This window comes from Lactuca saligna, chromosome 6, assembly GCF_052625555.1.
Source record: "Lactuca saligna cultivar CGN05327 chromosome 6, ASM5262555v1, whole genome shotgun sequence".
Taxonomy (NCBI): domain Eukaryota; kingdom Viridiplantae; phylum Streptophyta; class Magnoliopsida; order Asterales; family Asteraceae; genus Lactuca; species Lactuca saligna.
Genome location: NC_136422.1, coordinates 93,709,573 through 93,729,476, shown reverse-complemented (window position 1 = coordinate 93,729,476; position 19,904 = coordinate 93,709,573). Strand labels below are relative to the sequence as shown.

The window sequence follows — 19,904 nt, the reverse complement described above, 5'->3', positions numbered from 1 at the left end:
AGTAGTTGCGCCGGACAGGAGGTGTTTGGTAGCTGGAGTTGATGAAATTGAAGGGAAGGGGAGGAGGGTTGCCATCGATGGTGAAGGTCACTGGTTTTTCTTCTTCTTTGGCCAGAGGTTAATGACGAGAGAGAGAGAGAGAGAGAGAGAGAGAGAGAGAGAGAGAGAGAGAGAGAGAGAGAGAGAGAGATGACCTTTTACATATTAAATAATTATTTTTAATATAAAAAATAAAATAAGAAAAAACATCATAAAATGGTCCTTGTGGTAGTGAAAAGATGAAAATATCCTTTAGTTAACAGATAAAACTAATGGAGTTAGCAATAAGGACCAACTGTGAAAAGTTTTGAAAACACAGGGATCATATATGAGGTTTTTAAAACACAGGAGCTAAACTTTAGATTTTGAAAACCACATCAACCATTTATGATGTTTTTTCTTTATTTAAAATAATTTATCAGTAATTATTAGATTTTTCTTTAAAAGTTAATTCATTTTCTAAGCGGGTTAAAATGAGTTAAACGAATAAATAAATAAATAAATAAATAGGGAAGAGAGATATGAGTGGGCATCGCTTTCGTAATCGAAATATTATTTACAGCTATGCATTTGCCTTTCCCATACAGCTTTCAAGCTTGGACTCTTTACGACTTTCTTTCACTTCACTCCCTCCTCACTCATCTCGCAAGTTTTCATTTAATAATAATACCCAAAACCACCGTCATCATCATCGTCCCGTTTCAATTCCTGCACAAAATCTTAGACACAAAGTGGGTGAATTTCCAAGAGTATAAAGAGAAATCACTCCTGCCTAGGCAAGATCAAACACAGTTGAAGGCATAAAGTCGATTCCTTTTCAGTAAGATTACCCAGAAATTCCTTTTCTTTTTTATTTCCTTCGCGTGCTCTTTCTTTTTCTCTTTCGCACGCACATCACGTGTTTGATGTATAATTGGCATCTAGTTCGGATCATTCTGGTGCGAGTTATAGTAAATTGGGTACAAATTGAGTCAATGGTGGCTTGATTTCATATACAGCAATAGAGATCTCCGGTTGTGGGTATACGATTATAGTACTCAAGTTTCATCCTTTCTGACAATTTGTATAATTATGTTGTGCTTATGTATATTTGTGTAATCGTTGGAAGTTTTGTTGCATTGCTGAATTGAAATTCTCTGTTTTGGAACTTGCCACAAACTCATCTGGTCAACATTAAGTCAAATTAATTTGCATGCTTATTCATGTAGTTTATGCACATAATTTAAAAATTATGGTTATTACAACTGGAGTTGATGTTGTTCTCCACTATTATTTTCATGTGGTTTTGTTTTTCTAAAGTGTAGAGATTTGGTGAAACCTGAAGATTTATGATACTGCTGATTTGATGCTCAAAGTGGGAGTCTTGCAGTGATGCGTCGAATTTCAATCCTGACTCATGGGTACCTTTCCTGGTGCATTCTTGCTGGATATATCTTTGTAATTGTGCTTTGTGTGAATTCGGGGGGATATGAAAGAAATTCATTTCCAAGTATTGGTTCTGAAATTAGGAGTTGGAATTATATAGAAAGATGGGGTTATCCAGAATTATCATACAATGAGGTCACTTGTGAAGGCCTGGGAGGTGTGGGGTCATTTGACACAACATGTCTGCTGAACTCAGATGTTACTTTAAGTTGTGATGTTTATATATTGGCTAGTGGAAATATCGAGATCCTTCCACATGTTATGATTGTTTGTCCCATAGAAGGTTGTGTAATTAGCTTCAATCTGTCTGGCAACATCAAAGTGGGACAAAACTCAGCTATCATTGCTGGGTCTGTGATTTTCTCTGCAGCTAATATGAGCATGGAGTCTAATTCAATGATAAACACGACGGCTATGGGTGGAGCACCACCTTCTCAGACTAGTGGGACTCCGGTAGGGTATGATGGTGCTGGTGGAGGGCATGGTGGGCGAGGGGCTTCTTGTTTAAGGAACAATGAAACAAAGTATTGGGGTGGTGATGTTTATGCTTGGTCTACGTTGCCTTATCCATGGAGTTATGGGAGTAAGGGTGGTGGGACATCAGATGAGCATAAGCATGGAGGGAATGGTGGTGGACGTGTTAAGCTTATTGTGAAGGATCTTTTGTATATGAATGGATCTCTACTAGCCGAAGGAGGTTATGGAGGAGTAAATGGTGGAGGTGGATCTGGTGGAAGCATTGTCATACGTGCTCTAAAACTGTATGTACTCTCCAGTCTCCACTTATGTTTTCATTATGGTGAAAATGAGTAGTGCGTGTTTGAATTTTGAATATTTTAGTGATTCTCACACTCTGTTGTACTTGTATCTGGATAGGAAGGGATTTGGTATTGTAAGTGCATCTGGCGGAAGTGGGTGGGGTGGTGGAGGAGGAGGACGAATTTCTCTTGACTGTCACAGCAAGCAAGAAGACATAAAAGTTGAAGTCCATGGTATGATGTACTGTACTGCGGATTTTTATTCAATTGCTTATTAGTTTCAATTAAACCAAGTGCTCATATTTAAGATCACTATATGTCATTGATAAAAAAAATTTGGTCATGGAATCAATCATGATGGACTTAATTGAATACTATTTTTTTTATAAAAAATTTGGGGGAGTATGGTTTTCTATGCCTAATTCATCTGCAAAATGACTAAATATGGAACTCACCATAAGAAATGCATCATGGGTCTGACAGATCATTCTGACCAAATTGCAAGAAGTGCTAATTGTAATATAGGCTGTGATTCTGGATTTTTAGAATGCTAAATACGAGAATTTCTTTTTATTACAGCATTTTAGTTTCATTTTTTTTTGGTTATCAAAGCTTTGTACTTCAAAATATGTACCTAATTATAGCATTTCACTTTCAACTTTTGAAAAATCTAGACGATTAAAGCAGTTAAAATTGCTTTGAGTTTGGACTACATGTTAGCAACCGCATAAAGTTTTCAAAGTAGAATGCGGTAATAGGAAGAAATGAAAGTAGGATGCTTTACCAAGCAATTTCCCCTACTTATATAACAAAAGTTCAAAAATGTTGGATCAAATAAATATCCTTCTTTTCGTTTATTCATAGAGTAAGCTGAGATTTCAAGCATCTCGTATAATGATATTAGAGGTTGAATTACAAGGCTTCTCAAACATGTTGAACCAATTGAATTAAGTTCTTTTGGTGTAGTCTAGTCAGCAGCAGTTGAGTGTTGATGGAATTACATTGTTGAGGTTTATGGCTGAAGATACGTACTTTTTGTCCCTGTGGCAGGTGGTAAGAGCATCGGATGTCCAATGAATGGTGGAGCAGCGGGTACATGCTTTGATGCATATCTACTGAGCTTAAGAGTTGACAATGACAACGTCACTACAGAAACGGAAACTCCTTTACTTGATTTCTCCACTGCCCCACTTTGGACCAATGTTTACATTGAAAATGATGCAAAAGTTTTGGTGCCCCTTCGTTGGAGCAGAGTCCAGGTTCGATTTGCATTTACTATTTACTATTCAAATGTGTGTGTGAGTGTGAAACCCTTCTTTCTCTTTTGATAGGAGTATAAACTATAATATATAGAGATTTCCTAGATTCCAAAACTCTGTAAAGACACAAATCCTTCTCTCTTTTTAACACTCATGGAAATTTGCACCTACTTTAATTTTGATATCTGTATGCCTGGAATTAAAAATGTGCTTTTTAATCAACTTGTTGCGATAGGGTGGCAGCTGGCATGTTGTTGTCTGGGCATTTTGGACTTGTTTCCTTGTCATGCACATGTACTAGTGTAACATAAACAGAAATGACATACCGACTATGGTTATGTTCTGTTCCTCTTCTCATTATGTGCTGTCAGGATAAAATTATGTATGGATAAATAATCACTGTTTGTAGGAAGTGTTGATGTTTCTTTGGGGCTGTTTGGTAGAAATTGGATGGTTCAGGGCTTAACTATTAAGAGGCCTGAATGATTCAGAGCTGTTTGGTAAGGTTGCTGAACGGATCAAAATTACCATTTTAACCTTCTAACCTCGAAGATACACAGATCAACCAAAATCCAAAATTACAAAACATATTATCAAAGAACAAACACCCACACAACTCTGGATCGGAATGCACTCCCAAAATTACATATCTCTTGAATTCCACAACACCAGATCCAAATACATTCCCAAATCTATGAGTAGCAAGTAGCAACCCAATTGACAACTTCAGCACCTATTTTACAACCATTACATAAATCACAACAAGTGAGTCAATATGAGAAGTTTTAATTCTCCAATCTTATACAAGATCAAGAAACAAATGTCTACTTTTCTTTTGGATTCTGCATGACTACTCAATACCCTATGAAGCTTGGAAAATGTAACATGATATATAACACAACATATATGTATAACATGGATGAAAAACGACATGTTAATATGAAATAAGCTTCAACTACAACAGGGTATGATAGCTAGTAATGTAAAAAAGCAAGCAACATTTAGTTAAAATTGAAGATTAGCAGGGAATATGTTTCATTGAACAACAATCCCTCGCTTGATAGGAAGTAAACTCATCAGACCATGATTCCTCAATTTCTTTATCCTTTGAGAATCCAAATCATTTAAACCAACTGATTATTATCTTTCTCCAAGTCTCCAACACAAACTCACCTTCCAATCTATATACCCTAGTCAGCAATTGCAACAACAAAAAAAATTGACTGCAGGAAAGTAGCTGGCTCTGGTTGAGGGAATTTGGAGAGGTGGAGGTAGCTGCAGCCTGCAGGGAAGGAGGACGATGGGGAAGGAAGGTGGCGGCTGCGGTGGTTCAGAGGGCCGATGAGAGTTGGAGAGATGATGTCAGCTTCTAAAGAAAAAGAAGAAAGGAGAAGGTTTTTTAGGTTTAATAAGGGTAATAAGGGAATCATTCGTTCAGATGCCTCTGACCAGTTCATATTAGCTGAATTAAAAGCTCTTAATGATTGAGTCTTCCTCAAAATGGAACCATTAAGAGGCTATCAAACAAGCCCTTTGTTAGGTTGAATAGCAGTCTGAATGAATGACATTAAATGATCATTTTACGCTGATGGTTTGCTGGAAACTGATTTAGTACCGACTAACACTGACTAATATTTATGGAATTTCACTTTCTTTTATGTGAATGTTTTTGGCTCATTGATGTGTAATATTATCATAAAACCATTCTTTTCATGTATATCTTGACATGCACTAGTGACTAGTCTTTTGCTAAGTCTTTCTGTTTCGACAGGTTAGAGGCCAAATCAAACTAGAGTGTGGTGGCAGCATCATCTTTGGGTTGTCTGACTATCCAGTGTCTGAGTTTGAGCTTGTTGCTGAAGAACTTCTTATGAGTGATTCCACCATAAAGGTACATATTTGTTTAGACTTAAAAAGAAGGGTTAAGTGCAAGGATTAGCAACATACTATTCATTTTTTATATTTTTTATTATAGCATTCTACTTCCATTTCTTCTTATTACAAATTTGTACTTTGAAAAATCTACCCAATTATAGCAGTGTCATCCAAATACAAAGCAATTGTCACTGCTCTAACGGGGGAGATTCTTCAAAGTACAATGTCCAAAAAAAACTGAATGTACAATGTTGTAATTTGGTAAGTTTTCAAAGTACAATGCCATGATAAGAAATTTTTTGAAAGTACAATATTGTAATTGAAAGAAATAAAAATAGGCTGCTGTAATAAACAAATAAATGGAAGTACGTTTTTTGCTATTTCTTGCAATAGCCTGAAAAAGAATGATATACATCTCAAAACGAGATATTCTTTATGCCCTTGTCACTTCCCATGGGGTAGTTTCTTGAGGAGAACGTCATCAGTTCTAATTTATCCAGTTGAATACAATATTACAGTGGGTATTTTTTTTTCTTTCTAATTACGTGTTTAATTTTGAGTTCACATCTTCAATGAACCCTTTCCATGAAGGTGTATGGTGCACTGAGAGCTACATTCAAAATGGTGCTGATGTGGAACGCCCAAATTCAAGTTGATGGTGGTGGAAGCACACTTTACACTATTTCAGTCCTTGAAGTTCGTAACCTAATTGTTCTGAGGGTATGAGCATCAATTTTTCCACTTACAGTATAATTTGGTGAATCTGATGATGGCTCTGTATGTATTGTTATGTTTTGGCAGGAAAACTCGAGCATAAACTCAAATACAAATTTGGCTGTTTATGGTCAAGGACTTCTGAGATTGACTGGCCAGGGTGATGCAATCAGAGCACAAAGACTTTCCCTTTCGCTATTCTATAACATAACAGTAAGAGTTGTTTTTTTGCTTACAATCTTTAGTTCCAGTGTGTGTGTTTCTGCTTTCCAATGTGGGTGGGTATTAAGATCTTATGCCAGCCACCTACATGAACTCCAAATGGAGGGTTTCTTTTCTTTATTGACCAATTTCTATTAACAGATTGGGCCAGGTTCTTTGCTTGAAGCCCCATTAGAAGATGATAACAGCAAAACCATGTAAGGGGTAACTTTTTATTTCAATTAAGCAGTGGAGTGCAAACTATGTGTTAAACATATTTGGCTTTGGCAGGGTAACCAAAGCCCATTGTGAGAATCCTTCATGCCCAAGAGATTTGATTTACCCACCCGATGATTGTCATGTTAATGACACACTTTCCTTTTCACTACAAGTAAGAATCATTTGCAATTTTTTAGCACATGCATTCCCATTTAGTATCAGTCTTTTAAGGTAGCGTCTGGTATGATAGAATCAAGGAAGTAATGGAATAGTTCATTCCATTAGAATGAACAAGATAATGTATAAGGTAGAGTTAGAGATAGAAATTGTATTTGCATGTAATATGAAAAAAGGCGGAGTTAAAGTTAGAAATTGTAGTTGCATGTGATACAAAAAATTCAAATTAAAATTCATCTCATTCTTATAGAGCAGCCAAATATGAATATGGAATGTAATGGACTAATTCCATTACCTTTATTGTTATATGCACATTCTTTTGTAATGTTGTGGACCATATGATTGATGGCCTATGTCATATCCCCTGAATCCTAAGGATATTTCTGGGTGTATTTAAGTATTTGTTGTGGTTAAATTAATAACATAATATTTAGGATATTAATATTAATTGTGTGAAATTGGCAGATTTGCCGTGTTGAAGACATAGTTGTGAACGGCATAATTAAGGGAAGTATCATTCAGATCCATAGGGCAAGGACTGTGATGGTGGATCTAGATGGCATGATAACTGCTTCCGAATTAGGTATTTTTCAAGTCCATTTCAGTCCCTCATTTGGTTACATAATTGATTTCCATCTGAATAATTTTAATTTAAATCCTTTGATGGATTGATATCCTAAAACCTTCCCTCATTAAAAAAAAAAAATTTCAAAAGTATGCTCACTCCTCTTGCCTCTCTATCTGCTGTCAGTAGTTCATGACAGGATCCAATTCCAATTCCGTATGGCATTCATTATCTTTTATGAGTGGTTTTTAATACTGATAATAAAATGTAAGTAACGCAGGTTGTCGAAATGGTTTTGGTTTGGGAAACTATTCAAATGGAGCGGGTGGTGGTGCTGGGCATGGTGGCAGAGGGGGTACTGGATTGTATCATGGAAGGCTGAGTGAAGGTGGCACCACATATGGCAGACCGGATCTTCCCTGTGAATTGGGAAGCGGAACACTTGGTCCTAACGAGCCTGTTGGTCGTGTTGCTGGAGGAGGAATGATCGGTAACTGATTACTTTATTTATTTTTATATCAATATCAATATCAATATCATTCAATCCGAAACAAATCTTGATTTATTGTTTATGGTGGCAGTGATGGGATCTAAACAATGGCCTCTTTCAAAGCTTGACATATATGGATCCATGAGGGCTGATGGTGAAACCTATGGGAACGCAACAACAAACAGTAATGGTACTCTTATTGGAGGATTAGGTGGTGGTTCTGGCGGAACAATTCTTCTTTTCATACAGGCAATTTCTCTCTTTGATAACTCCTCTTTGTCTGTTGCCGGAGGCCATGGTGTCCCTGTTGGTGGTGGTGGTGGAGGTGGCGGCAGAGTTCATTTCCACTGGTCCAAAATTGGCACAGGAGATGACTATGTTCCTCTTGCAATCATAAATACTACTATCAGCACCTGGTACGCTTCCTAATTCTACAACTTACAACTTACTCCATTTACACCCCACACCATATTACTTTTAGGGTTAAATGCAACAAGTAGCATCCTTTGTCCTACTACAGCATTGTATTTTGGAATAAATTTTATTAGGGAAAATTTTTCAAAGTGTCATGTCCTGATAAGGGAAAAAAGTTTGAAAGTAGAATGCTATAATTGGATCATCTTTTTTAATAAGTAAAAAATTGGAAGTGAAATGCTGCTATAGAAAGAGATGAAGGTAAGTTGCCATTTCTTAATTTGTATTGAGTTTTTACTTTTTACTACAGGGGTGGTGAAGGGGATGGAGAGGCTCTTCCAGGGGAGGATGGTACAATAACTGGAAGGGACTGCCCTAAAGGGCTTTTTGGTACATTCTGCGAGGTATGTGTATTTGATTCCTTCTCAAAATTTACATGTGTTACCCTTTTAAGTAGGTGTTGATTCTGATTCTTTATGTGTATGTTTGCAGGAGTGTCCAGTTGGCACTTTTAAAGATGTGGAAGGGTCCGATGTTGATCTTTGTACTCCTTGTTCCCTTGAAAATCTTCCCAGACGTGCATATTTTGTACATGTTCGAGGTAACTTTAGACTACCACAAACACACACAGAGAGATCACATCATGTGTAACCTATTTTACTATAATGACTGATTCAGGTGGAGTGTCGGAGTCCTTTTGTCCTTACAAATGCAGATCAGAAAAGTACAGGATGCCAAACTGCTATACACCTCTTGAAGAGCTGATATACACATTTGGAGGACCCTGGCCTTTTGCTCTCGTGTTGTCATGTGTTGTGGTTCTTCTTGGTTTGTTCTTAAGTACGCTTAGGGTCAAACTTGTTGGACAAGCTTGTGCATACAGCAAAGTTGATTCAATGGAACACAGTAATCACCACCATTTTCCTTCTCTTCTCTCCCTATCCCAGGTATATTACAATCAGTGCACATTTTTCTCTACATGGACTTAGGGTTTAGGGTTGTTATTAATGATGTGGATAAGGGCATTCACGTCTTTTGTGTAGGACAAAATATTTTGGTTTTTGTCCCATTGACAGGGGTGGTGTATACGTTATTTTTTATTTTTTTATTTTTTTTTCTAATAGTCCATACAAGGCTAGTGATACATTTTTTTTATAGGTACGAGGAACAAGAGGCGATGAAACTCAAAGCCATGTGTACCGGATGTACTTTATGGGCCCCAATACATTTAGAGAACCCTGGCATCTTCCTTACTCGCCTCCTGATGCCATCATTGATATTGTGTAAGAACACACATTCACCTCAACACTCAGTCATTTCATAATTGTTAAGAAACTGTTTACGTTAACAAGTGATTTTGATGAGTTTGTAAGAGAATCTTTTTTTCCATTATGGATAAATGTTTTTTAGAAGATTATGATGACACAAGTTATGAATTAACGGGGAAATCCTTGTTTCTCTGTTAAATCATTATTTCTGCATTATAAAATAAGTCAGAAAGAAACACTCATCACTCATGTATAGTTTAGGAAGTGAAGTCTTTTCAGTTATGAGTGCGGGATGAATATAAAGAATATGTGTGGGTTTGAGATGCAGGTATGAGGATTCGTTTAACAGATTTATTGATGAGATAAACTCAGTGGCTGCATACGACTGGTGGGAAGGATCAGTGCACAGTATACTTTCATTGCTTGCTTATCCTTGTGGCTGGTCTTGGAAACAATGGCGTAGAAGATATAAAATCAATCGGCTTCAGGAGTTTGTTAAATCAGAATATGATCATTCTTGTCTTCGCTCCTGCCGATCAAGAGCCTTATACAAAGGGATGAAGGTTCAAATTTTTTTATTTAAATATTTTGTTGGCAGGAAATGGAATTGGAATCATAAAAACAAAATAGCTTTTGAATTATTATTTATATTTATATGTGAAAAATGAATGCAGGTAGGTGCGACGCCAGATCTAGTGGTGGCGTATATTGATTTCTTCTTGGGTGGGGATGAGAAGCGTTTAGACATGGTGACAAGTATCCAGAAAAGGTTCCCAATGTCCATAATTTTTGGTGGAGCTGGAACCTACATGTCGCCTTACAATCTCCACAGCGATACTTTGCTCACAAATCTTATAGGACAGGTCTTTTCTTCTCTTCTCATGTCAATATATTCTATTCAAATAATACCTTCGTACTTTTATTTTTTTTTTATTTTTTTTTTATTTTTTTTTTTATGTCATTCTACTTGCAATCCTTTATATTACAGCATTGGATTTTCTTATTATTGGCATGTACTTTGGAAACGTCTACCCGGTTATAACAATTCTACTTTAAATTTTTTAGTAGGACGTTGTGATCTGAAAACTTTACTCAGTTATAGGCGTAAAAATTGCTTTTTATTTTGATGAAATTCTTATTTATTAAGGCATGGTTTTTTGAAAATCTAGCCAATTATGGACATGTCATTTCTATACAAACCAATTTTGACTGCTATAATTGGGTCGAGTTTCGTATTAATAAAAAGATTTTCACAGTAGAATGCCTTAATAAGAAATCCATACAAATACAAAGCCATTTTCAATGCTAAAATTTGGTAAGAAATTTCAAAGTATAGGAAAAAAATTACGTTAGTAATGAAGACTAGATTTTTCAATGTACAATGGCTTAATTAATAAGAAAAGAAATGGTATAATAGAGAAAGAAATGGAAATAGATTTATTTAGACTGACGACATTGATTGATGGGCAGCATGTTCCCTCAAGCGTTTGGAATCGGCTGGTAGCCGGTTTAAATGGGCAATTGAGAAGTGTGAGAAGTGGATCGATAAGGTCTGCTTTAGTTCCGGTTATTAATTGGATAAAAACTCATGGGAACCCTCAGCTTGAGTTTCATGGGGTCAGAATTGAGCTCGGATGGTTTCAAGCCACTGCTACCGGTTTCTATCAGTTGGGGATTTTGGTAATGGTTGGTGATCACACCCTCCACCACCCTGATTTCATTGGAAATATTCAAGAATCCCCCAGGTAACTTCCTGCAATATTAACTTAACCTTACAATAATCTCTCTCTCTCTCTCTCTCTCTCTCTCTCTATATATATATATATATATATATATATATATATATAATTGGAAGAATTTTTCCAAATTTAATGTTGTAATAGGAATAGGATGCTAGAAACAAATCAATCAAAGTATGTTTCACATTTACTTATTAATTTACTCCTATGTTTTTACCACAAAGCTTCTTAGAGTTAAATAAATACAAGAAATAACTACGTAATTTTGTCTAGATTTTTCAAAAAATGGATGCCTTAGAAATAAAATTGTTGTAATAGAAAGAAATAAATGAATATACATATATAACTTGCATCTAATTCATGAATGAGTATATCATATGATTCAGGCCTATTGTGACTAAGCAGCTGCAACCCAGTCAGTCATATACGAGTCATGTGTTGACTCGCAAAAGAGTTGCAGGCGGAGTTAATGGTGGCATCATCAATGATATTTCCTTGAAGTCTTTGGAATTTACCCGCGATTATTTCTTTCCATTTTCTTTATTTCTGCACAACACAAGACCTACTGGACGCCAGGTATTATGTTACTTTATCATTTTTTTTTCTTTCTTTCTATAGCACAAGTGATTGATTCATGAAAGTGACTTTTACATAATATATCCATGTCATGTGGTTTCAGGATACCTTACAGTTAATGATATGCGTGTTGCTTCTGTTGGACCTCTCTCTGACACTCTTTATATTGCTTGAATTCTATTGGATATCTCTCGGGGCATTTCTAGCAGTTTTGCTTATTCTCCCTCTATCATTGCTTTCACCTTTCCCTGCGGGTTTGAATGCCTTGTTTAGTAAGGGTCATAGAAGGGCTTCACTTGCTCGTATATATGCACTATGGAATGCTACCTCTATTTCAAATATTGTAAGTTCTCTATAACCTAACCCCCTTATTTTTAACTCAAAATGTATATCAAGAGTATGTAATCGTTAATTTGGGTTATATATTTTATGTGAAAAGAATGGGGAAAAAAATTCATAAAACCACTTGTGTTTTAACCATTCTATCGATTTAGCCACTTAACATTTTTTTTTTGAACGTCTAAATAACCATTCTTTCAAGTTACCCGGAAAGGCAGAGTATAGAAAACCACAACATACTTTCACCATATTGTCGATTTAGCTACTAAACTATTGATTTTTTTATAATTAAAATTTAGTAATTGTTCAATAGCTAAATCGATCAAAGAAAGTAGTTTGGTGGTTAAACTTAATGGAGGCAGACTTTAATCCGGTAAGTTATATATGGGTGTCTCTTTTATACTTAATGCAGAAAGACACTCTATAGACAAAGTTACTGAATTACATTTTACAAATGTCTTCAAGTGTGCAGTCATTTTCTCAAATACTTTATAAGCATCATAGAATACTACTCTATCCCTACAACATTTAATGGGGAGGAAAAAAACAGGGCCTTAATCTTGTTCTTTTATTTTATGATGTTGGTGATAAAGATGTTTATGCATGATTGGTTGATGCAGGCTGTGGCATTCACATGTGGCATGATTCATTATGGATTTTTGTCATTCCAGACCTATCAAGAGCCAAATGCATGGAAAAACAGGAGGTAAAACCTTTCATCTTTTATCATAATGCAAACATACTCCTTCTGTCCCATAAAAGTAATCATATTATTATCATTATCATCATGATTATTATAATTGTTATTGTAATCATCGTCATTATTATTATTATTATTATTATTAGGGTTAATATTAGTCTTTTAAGGGTAATAAACTTTATCTCGTGTATACATTTAGTCATTTATTTATTTATTTTTACACATGACCATCAAATTTTTTTCCATTTGTACACTTAAAAAATATGTAAGTGTGTAAATGTATACAAAAAAAAATGATTAATGGTCATATATATGTACAAAAAGAAAACGTAAGTGACTAAATGTGTACACGGGATAAAGTTTATTACTCTTAAAAGACATTAACTCTTATTATTGTAATCATTATTCAGTTGATACTGCAACTTTATTTAATAGAAGTATGCAACTATTATTTAAATGCCTAAAATATTATTGAATAATGATAAAACAATATAATCAAACCACAAATATTATGATAGTGAGAGCAGGCAAATAGGTAATTTAGTCAGAAAAGAAATCATTGAACCCCCAACGTGGGACATTCTAAAATGGAAACTCTTGAGGACAAGACCGGACAATTTTTCTAGGGTCATTTTCAATGACAAGGATGAAAAGGACATTCAAGTCTTTTAGCCAGACAAGATCTTGTCTCATTGACATAGGTCTTAGTCCCTTTCCATGCCAAACATAGTATACCTTTCAGTTGTGATGGGAAGGAAGAAGTAAAATTTTCTTTTATGAAAAAACTGACAAATTTGCCCTTGTAACAACACTAGTGAGGACGATGACTGGTGGTTGTTGCCAATGCTGCTGATGGTGTTGAAGGTGATTCAAGCGCGGTTTGTTGACTGGCACATAGCAAACTTAGAAATTGAAGATTTTTCCCTCTTTTGTCCTGATCCCGATACCTTTTGGGCATACGAGACAACTTTATGACACTATTTGCAGCTTTTTCAGATAGAGGGCGCTACATCTGATAAATTTCCATGGTAGCTAAGCTTTTTTGATGTATATATGTGTAGAAAGGTGGTGGTATAAGTATATTTGTGTACATTTGTTCGGCTTATTTGGTGAGTAGTAAATCTTGCAGATAGATATAGGTTGATGGTATATAGACTATAGAGATAAGAGACTAAAACCAAAGGATCTTAGTTGACCTCTTCACTCTTCAGGTTTTTATCTTATACTGGTGAGAATGTAAGATTATGTTTTTCAGCTTATTTTTTGCTAAATGCTCTTGGTATCATTTTAAATTATTTACTTCTTTAATTTGGACTTGAAATTGTAATTGTTCTGAAATAATTGCAGCAGTTTGTTTTCAAATGTTCTACATTAATTACTAGAGGGGTGTATCCTCTCGGGTTGTTCCACGTACCGCTGCTTCTCACCTACTTCCACTTCTGCTAGTCACGCCTTCTAAGAATCATCAATAAGAGTTTCGTAAACAGGATGTGTGATATATTGTGAATCCTTTGTAACTCTTTCGGTAACTCTAATGTGTAAGCTACCGACCCAACTCTTTTAGGACCCGATGCATCTTGTAATTAATTGCACTCGGTTACATAAACAAATTATGCCTTTTCAATGGAAAACTCATGAGCATCACCGTATCATCTATGTTGATTTCTAGTAGTTTTTGTTATCTAACGACATACCGCTTTTATCTTTCTTGAGCCATTCAAATTTGCAGTCTGATTGTGCACCGCTTTTATTTTTTATTTCAATTAATTGAACGATGTTGGGCGTACATGAGGTTTCTCTCCAACTTTTGTCTAACATATAGTTGTAGTGGTTATACATGATGTTTCGTACAACGCTTTGTAGGGTGTCATCAGTATGCTTATAATTGTTATAAATAAATTCTATAATTGTTGGTGGTCATTCCAACTACCTTCTAACGTATCATCTAAAGTTTAAATGGTTCTTTCACATTGACCGTCTGTTTGTGTGTATATATCTTACTCATGAGAACCTTGGTACTCTATGCTCTTGAAAGCTTTTCAAAAAGTTGAAAGTAAATGCATGTATATCTCTTAGATGAGAACCTTAGAACTCATATGCTCTTAAAAGTTTTTCAAAAAGGTTGGAAGTAAATTAGTTGTTTTTACATGATATAATAGACAAGGGCACTCTATGATGTCTTGTCATATAATATAGATTTTGATTAGTTAGTTGGTTGACAATTCTCATAACCCCTATTACCTTCAAGGCAATTTCATTATAAATCGATAGTAATCTCACTCCATTTCGTGGTTGATATCTGTAATGGTTAGATTTCTCAAATCCTTAACGTCCAGAGTTCAAATCCATTAATCTCTTAATCCTTAACGTCTAGAGCTCAAATCCTCAGATCTGACTCTACTACGGGCTTAATGGATAAAGTTCACGACTTTATCCATTTCCTAACCAAAATAAGTTCACAACTCAAGATGATCGAAGAGAACCAAAGCTTGCACATTTTTATCCTTAATGGATAAACTTCTCTAGATGATCGAACATAACCAAAACTTGCACATTTTTCTATCGTTTAAGTCTAGAAGACCCAATAAAATCATTCTAGAATCTCAAATGATTTAGGAGTTTCAAAATTTTGAAAATGGAAAATGGGCAAATAGCATATTAGCCCAACAAACTTTTCGCGTTTGTCCGATTTGGTCACTAAAATTATTTTTTTGCACAATAGGTCAGTAAACTTGTATATTTATTGTCAATTACACCATTTTAAGACTGTAAAGGGGTCATCCGGTTTTTCTTTGATTTTTTGGCATTTTATTAAATAAAGATTTTTTTTGTTGATATATAATGTTACGTGACCCACAACAAAATTAGGTCGTCTTCTTCCATTATGGTGCGTACATCCCTGTTAACTCCGATTACCCACTATCGAAGTTGCAATCTTGGCCCTAATAATCCAACCTCAAACTCCTTTATGTTCTCCAGATCATGTTTCTCGTTTTCTATCAAGAAGTCATCCGTTTTCAGTTGCTTCAATCTCCGATTGCGTTAGTCCCACCGGACCTCATGTAGCTTAAACTTGAAACAGGAGGCAGATGGGGAGCTGGATTGTCATCTGAAGCACCAGTGGCACCAACACTGACATCGACACCATCGAGGTGTGGCATAGATGGTGATGGGTTTGAAGCACCAATGACACCGACGCCAGCAACAAATTCCCCTACTCCTGGAAACCCGTTTACAAGTTTCACAAATTCTCCCAAACCCAAACCTTCAATCACACTCCCGTCACAGTAAACAAAATGCTCGACATCATTGGAAAATCAAGAAACACAGACCTTTTATGGGATTCGATCAATGAAATTGGGCATAATCGTTTGGTTACAGATATAATCTAAGAACTCTAAACGGAGTGACTGAGACTATATGTGGGTGTAAACTTGCTGAAGAAGCTAAACACATTGTTTTTCAAATTGAAGGAATAGATTAAACCAGATGGGTTCATGTACAAGTGTTTTGATTCGTGTGTTTTGTGAAGGTTTCGATCAGGATTATCTGATCAGTTTCTTTCACCATTTTAATGGATTGAAGAATGAATAGAAAAACAGAGATGAGTGTTAGGCCAACATCATCCCATACAACACTGCAAGATGAAAAAGCAAATATATGTGTGAGAGAGACAGTTTGTGTAGCAAGAAATCGAATGGAAGTGTAACGACGTAAATTTTAAAACCAATTTTTCATTTTTACAAACATCAAAAACACCGAGTAATAAATTAGGTTCCAATGTAAACAATATTGTCACGACCGGTTACATAACAAAGACCACAAAAATAGTTTCCCCCGAGTGTGTGTACGATCACGCGGACGCCTTCCCACGGTCCTCGCTAGTACCTGAAACACATGACACAACAACTGTAAGCATAAATGCTTAGTGAGTTCCCCAAAATACAACCTACGCACATACGTCTTTCCAGGCCCTGACCTTCCGGTCCATGTGTCTCAGGGGACTTCCGTCCCGACTGGGTAAACCTTCCGGTCCTACCCACGTCAACCTTACGGTCCATTTTATAACGCCTTCCGGCCCATAACATATTCGCCTTCCGGCCCATAATATAATGCCTTCCGGCCTATATCAATCATATCATACATGACACATATAACAAATAATTTATCACACATAATACATATATCTCATAGCATATCCGACCTTCCGGTCACACAGTCAAACCCTTCCGGGTACAGTATAGTGAGAAAACTCACCTCGTGGGAAGTCTAAGATCTCGTGTCCTCGCTATCACCGAATCCAACGACGGCTCAACCTCACCTAAGCATAAAAATATCATTTAATACACGAAGACTTCCACTACTAAAACTTTACCCCTTATCATCCTTCCTGAAAGGGTAAAAGACCATTTTACCCTTCCCTGACCTAAAGTCCTTATGTTGACCAAAACCCTAAAAGTCAACAAAGGTCAACCATGAGAGTACGTGGGGCGTACTGCTAGATGTACGTGGGGCGTACATCGCTAACTTCCCCTGGATCGGGGTCTCCACCCAGTACGCGGCGCGTACTGGAAGTTACGCCCTGCGTAACCACCAGAATCAGCCACCCTCCATTTCTGGTCTTAATCAGTTAAGTCATTATTCCAACTTCCACATCCGACTCCATTAGCGTGTCTGAACCCATAAAGTCGAGACCTTTAAGCCTTGGAATGGCTGTAAAGGCTCCAACACCACCTAGCAACCTTTTATTCAAACTCAAGGTCCTAGATCTCATGCATGGTGCAATACCCACATCCAAGATGTCATTTTTATGAGTCTACAACTCCAATAGATCATAAACATGAAGCATCTAAGCTTATGGAGGCCATTTGCACAAAACTCTCCACCTTTGGGACTTAAACCCTAGAAAATGACATCTAAAGCATACAACAAGAACCAAGTGTCAAGATCCGAACTTTTTACCTGAAATTGAAGCTTTAACCCTTGCAAAGCTCAGATCTGCACTTGAGCACCAATTCTAGCCTCTCCAACAAGCTCTTTTTCTCCTTTGCAACCTTAAAATGACACTACCAAGCTTAGAATGCACACACAAAGGCTTAAGGACGATGGCATACACTATTTAGGGTTTCACTCTGAGGGGTGGTGGCTGAGAAGTCCAACCACACATTCCTTTTATAGCCTCAACAAAGGAAATTAGGGTTTGGGTCTGAATGAGTTACGCCGGGCGTAACCTTGGGTACGCCCCGCGTACCTGAGGGGGAACGCGTCCAAATGAGGCGCGCGAGTACGCGCAGCGTACACCTTGTACGCCCAACGTACTCGCCTACCATGAAAACCCTAAATCATTAACTTAATCAAAATGAAATGTCCAACAGAAGAATACCTGGATTTCGGGCTGTTACAATTCTCCCCCACTAGAATCAGTCTTCGCCCCCGAAGTCTCATACTGAAAACAATTCCGGATACTGATCCCACATCTCCGACTCGGATTCCCATGTCAGCTCGGACCCCTTCCGATGTTGCCACTGCACTTGTACCAGGGGTACTTCCTTGTTTCTCAGAACCTTAACTTTCCGATCCCTGATCGCTACCGGTCTCTCCACATAGTTCAGACCTGCATCCACCAGAATATCATCCAATGAAACCACTACCGACTCGTCGGCAATACATTTGCTCAACTGTGAGACATGAAAAGTATCATGGATCTGCCCCAACTCAGCAGGTAAATCCAACCGGTAGGCTACCCGGCCTACCCTAGCAATTACCTTGAAGGGCCCAATATACCGGGGCCCCAACTTGCCCCTCTTCCTGAACCGAATCACTCCTTTCCAAGGAGAGACCTTTAGGAGCACCAGGTCACCCACTTGAAACTCGAGCTCGGACCGCCGCCTGTCCGCATAACTCTTCTGGCGACTTTGCGTGGTCAACAACCTCTGCCTGACCTGCTGAATCTGATCGGTCGTCTGGAGTACGATCTCCGTGCTACCCATCACCCACTGCCCCACCTATCCCCAGCAGATGGGGGTGCAACACCTCCGCCCATACAACAACTCAAAAGGTGGCATACCAATGCTTGAATGATAGCTGTTGTTGTACGAAAACTCTGCTAAAGGTAAATAGGTGTCCCAACCCCCTTCGAAATCTAAAACACATGCTCGGAGCATATCCTCGAGCGTCTGAATCTTTCGCTCGCTTTGTCCATCCGTCTGCGGGTGGTATGCGGTACTGAAATGCAGTCTCGTACCCAACTCCTCATGAAACTTCTTCCAAAACCTGGAGGTAAAACGCACATCGCGGTCTGAAACAATCGACATCGGAACCCCATGCCGCGATACCACCTCCCTCACGTATAATTCCGCCAACTTCTTCGCAGAAGAGCTCTCGCTGATGGCTAGAAAATGAGCGCTCTTCGTCAATCTATCCACGATCACCCAAATCGCATTGACTCCCCTCGCAGTCCGCGACAATTTGGTGATAAAATCCATGGTAATATGTTCCCACTTCCATTCGGGAATATCTAGCGGTTGCAATTTACTGTGCGGTCGCTGGTGCTCGGCCTTAACCTGCCGACAAGTCAAGCATCTCTCAACAAACCATGCAACATCCCTTTTCATACAGGGCCACCAATACTCCTTCCTTAGATCCATATACATTTTTGTAGCCCCGGGATGAATTGAGAATTTCGATCGATGCGCTTCCTCCATCAAAATAGCACGCGCACCGCCCACAAACGGTACCCAAATCCGAACCTGAAAAGTCATAAGCCCTCGACCATCCGTGACGAACCCTGATACCTGACCTACAACCCGCTCCCTCTTCTGGTTTTCTGGTTTCGCAGCCTCAGCCTGAGCTCCTCGAATAGTATCCAAAATCGGGGTCATCTCCGTCAACCTCATACAAATATCTCGGATCGGGGCGCTTTCCGCCCTACGGCTCAACGCATCGGCCACCACATTAGCCTTCCCCGGGTGGTACAGGATCTCACAATCGTAATCCTTCACCACATCCAACCATCTCCTCTGTCGCATATTCAGATTTGGCTGATCCATCAAGTACTTCAGGCTCTTGTGGTCCGTGTAGATGGTACATCGAACCCCATAAAGATAATGCCGCCAGATCTTAAGGCAAACACCACAGCCCCCAATT

General features: G+C 37.7%; 1 protein-coding gene across 4 annotated transcripts; it reads left to right on the top strand.

The window, feature by feature from the left end:
- Window positions 1–616: 616 nt before the first annotated feature.
- Window positions 617–14,407, top strand: LOC145003454 (MraZ). 4 transcript variants are annotated; one of them, XR_013661966.1, is made up of 24 exons: window positions 619–859; window positions 1,344–2,225; window positions 2,341–2,456; window positions 3,273–3,481; window positions 5,253–5,372; window positions 5,948–6,076; window positions 6,158–6,283; window positions 6,434–6,489; window positions 6,563–6,662; window positions 7,133–7,250; window positions 7,513–7,722; window positions 7,814–8,138; window positions 8,447–8,540; window positions 8,629–8,737; window positions 8,815–9,083; window positions 9,295–9,419; window positions 9,733–9,967; window positions 10,079–10,267; window positions 10,875–11,149; window positions 11,530–11,719; window positions 11,823–12,062; window positions 12,679–12,764; window positions 13,574–13,986; window positions 14,106–14,407. XR_013661966.1 is itself a non-coding variant. In XM_078962581.1 (23 exons), the coding sequence occupies exons 2-23, from the start codon at window positions 1,411–1,413 to the stop codon at window positions 13,731–13,733; spliced, it is 4,296 nt and encodes a 1,431-aa protein (XP_078818707.1). In that variant the 5' UTR covers window positions 619–859; window positions 1,344–1,410; the 3' UTR covers window positions 13,734–14,029. The 4 variants fall into 4 exon arrangements, 3 of the variants coding, with proteins under 3 accessions (XP_078818709.1, XP_078818707.1, XP_078818708.1); XM_078962581.1 differs by lacking the exon at window positions 14,106–14,407 and having other exon boundaries at window positions 13,574–14,029; XM_078962582.1 differs by lacking the exon at window positions 14,106–14,407 and having other exon boundaries at window positions 1,339–2,225; window positions 13,574–14,029.
- The last annotated feature ends 5,497 nt before the right edge of the window (window positions 14,408–19,904 follow it).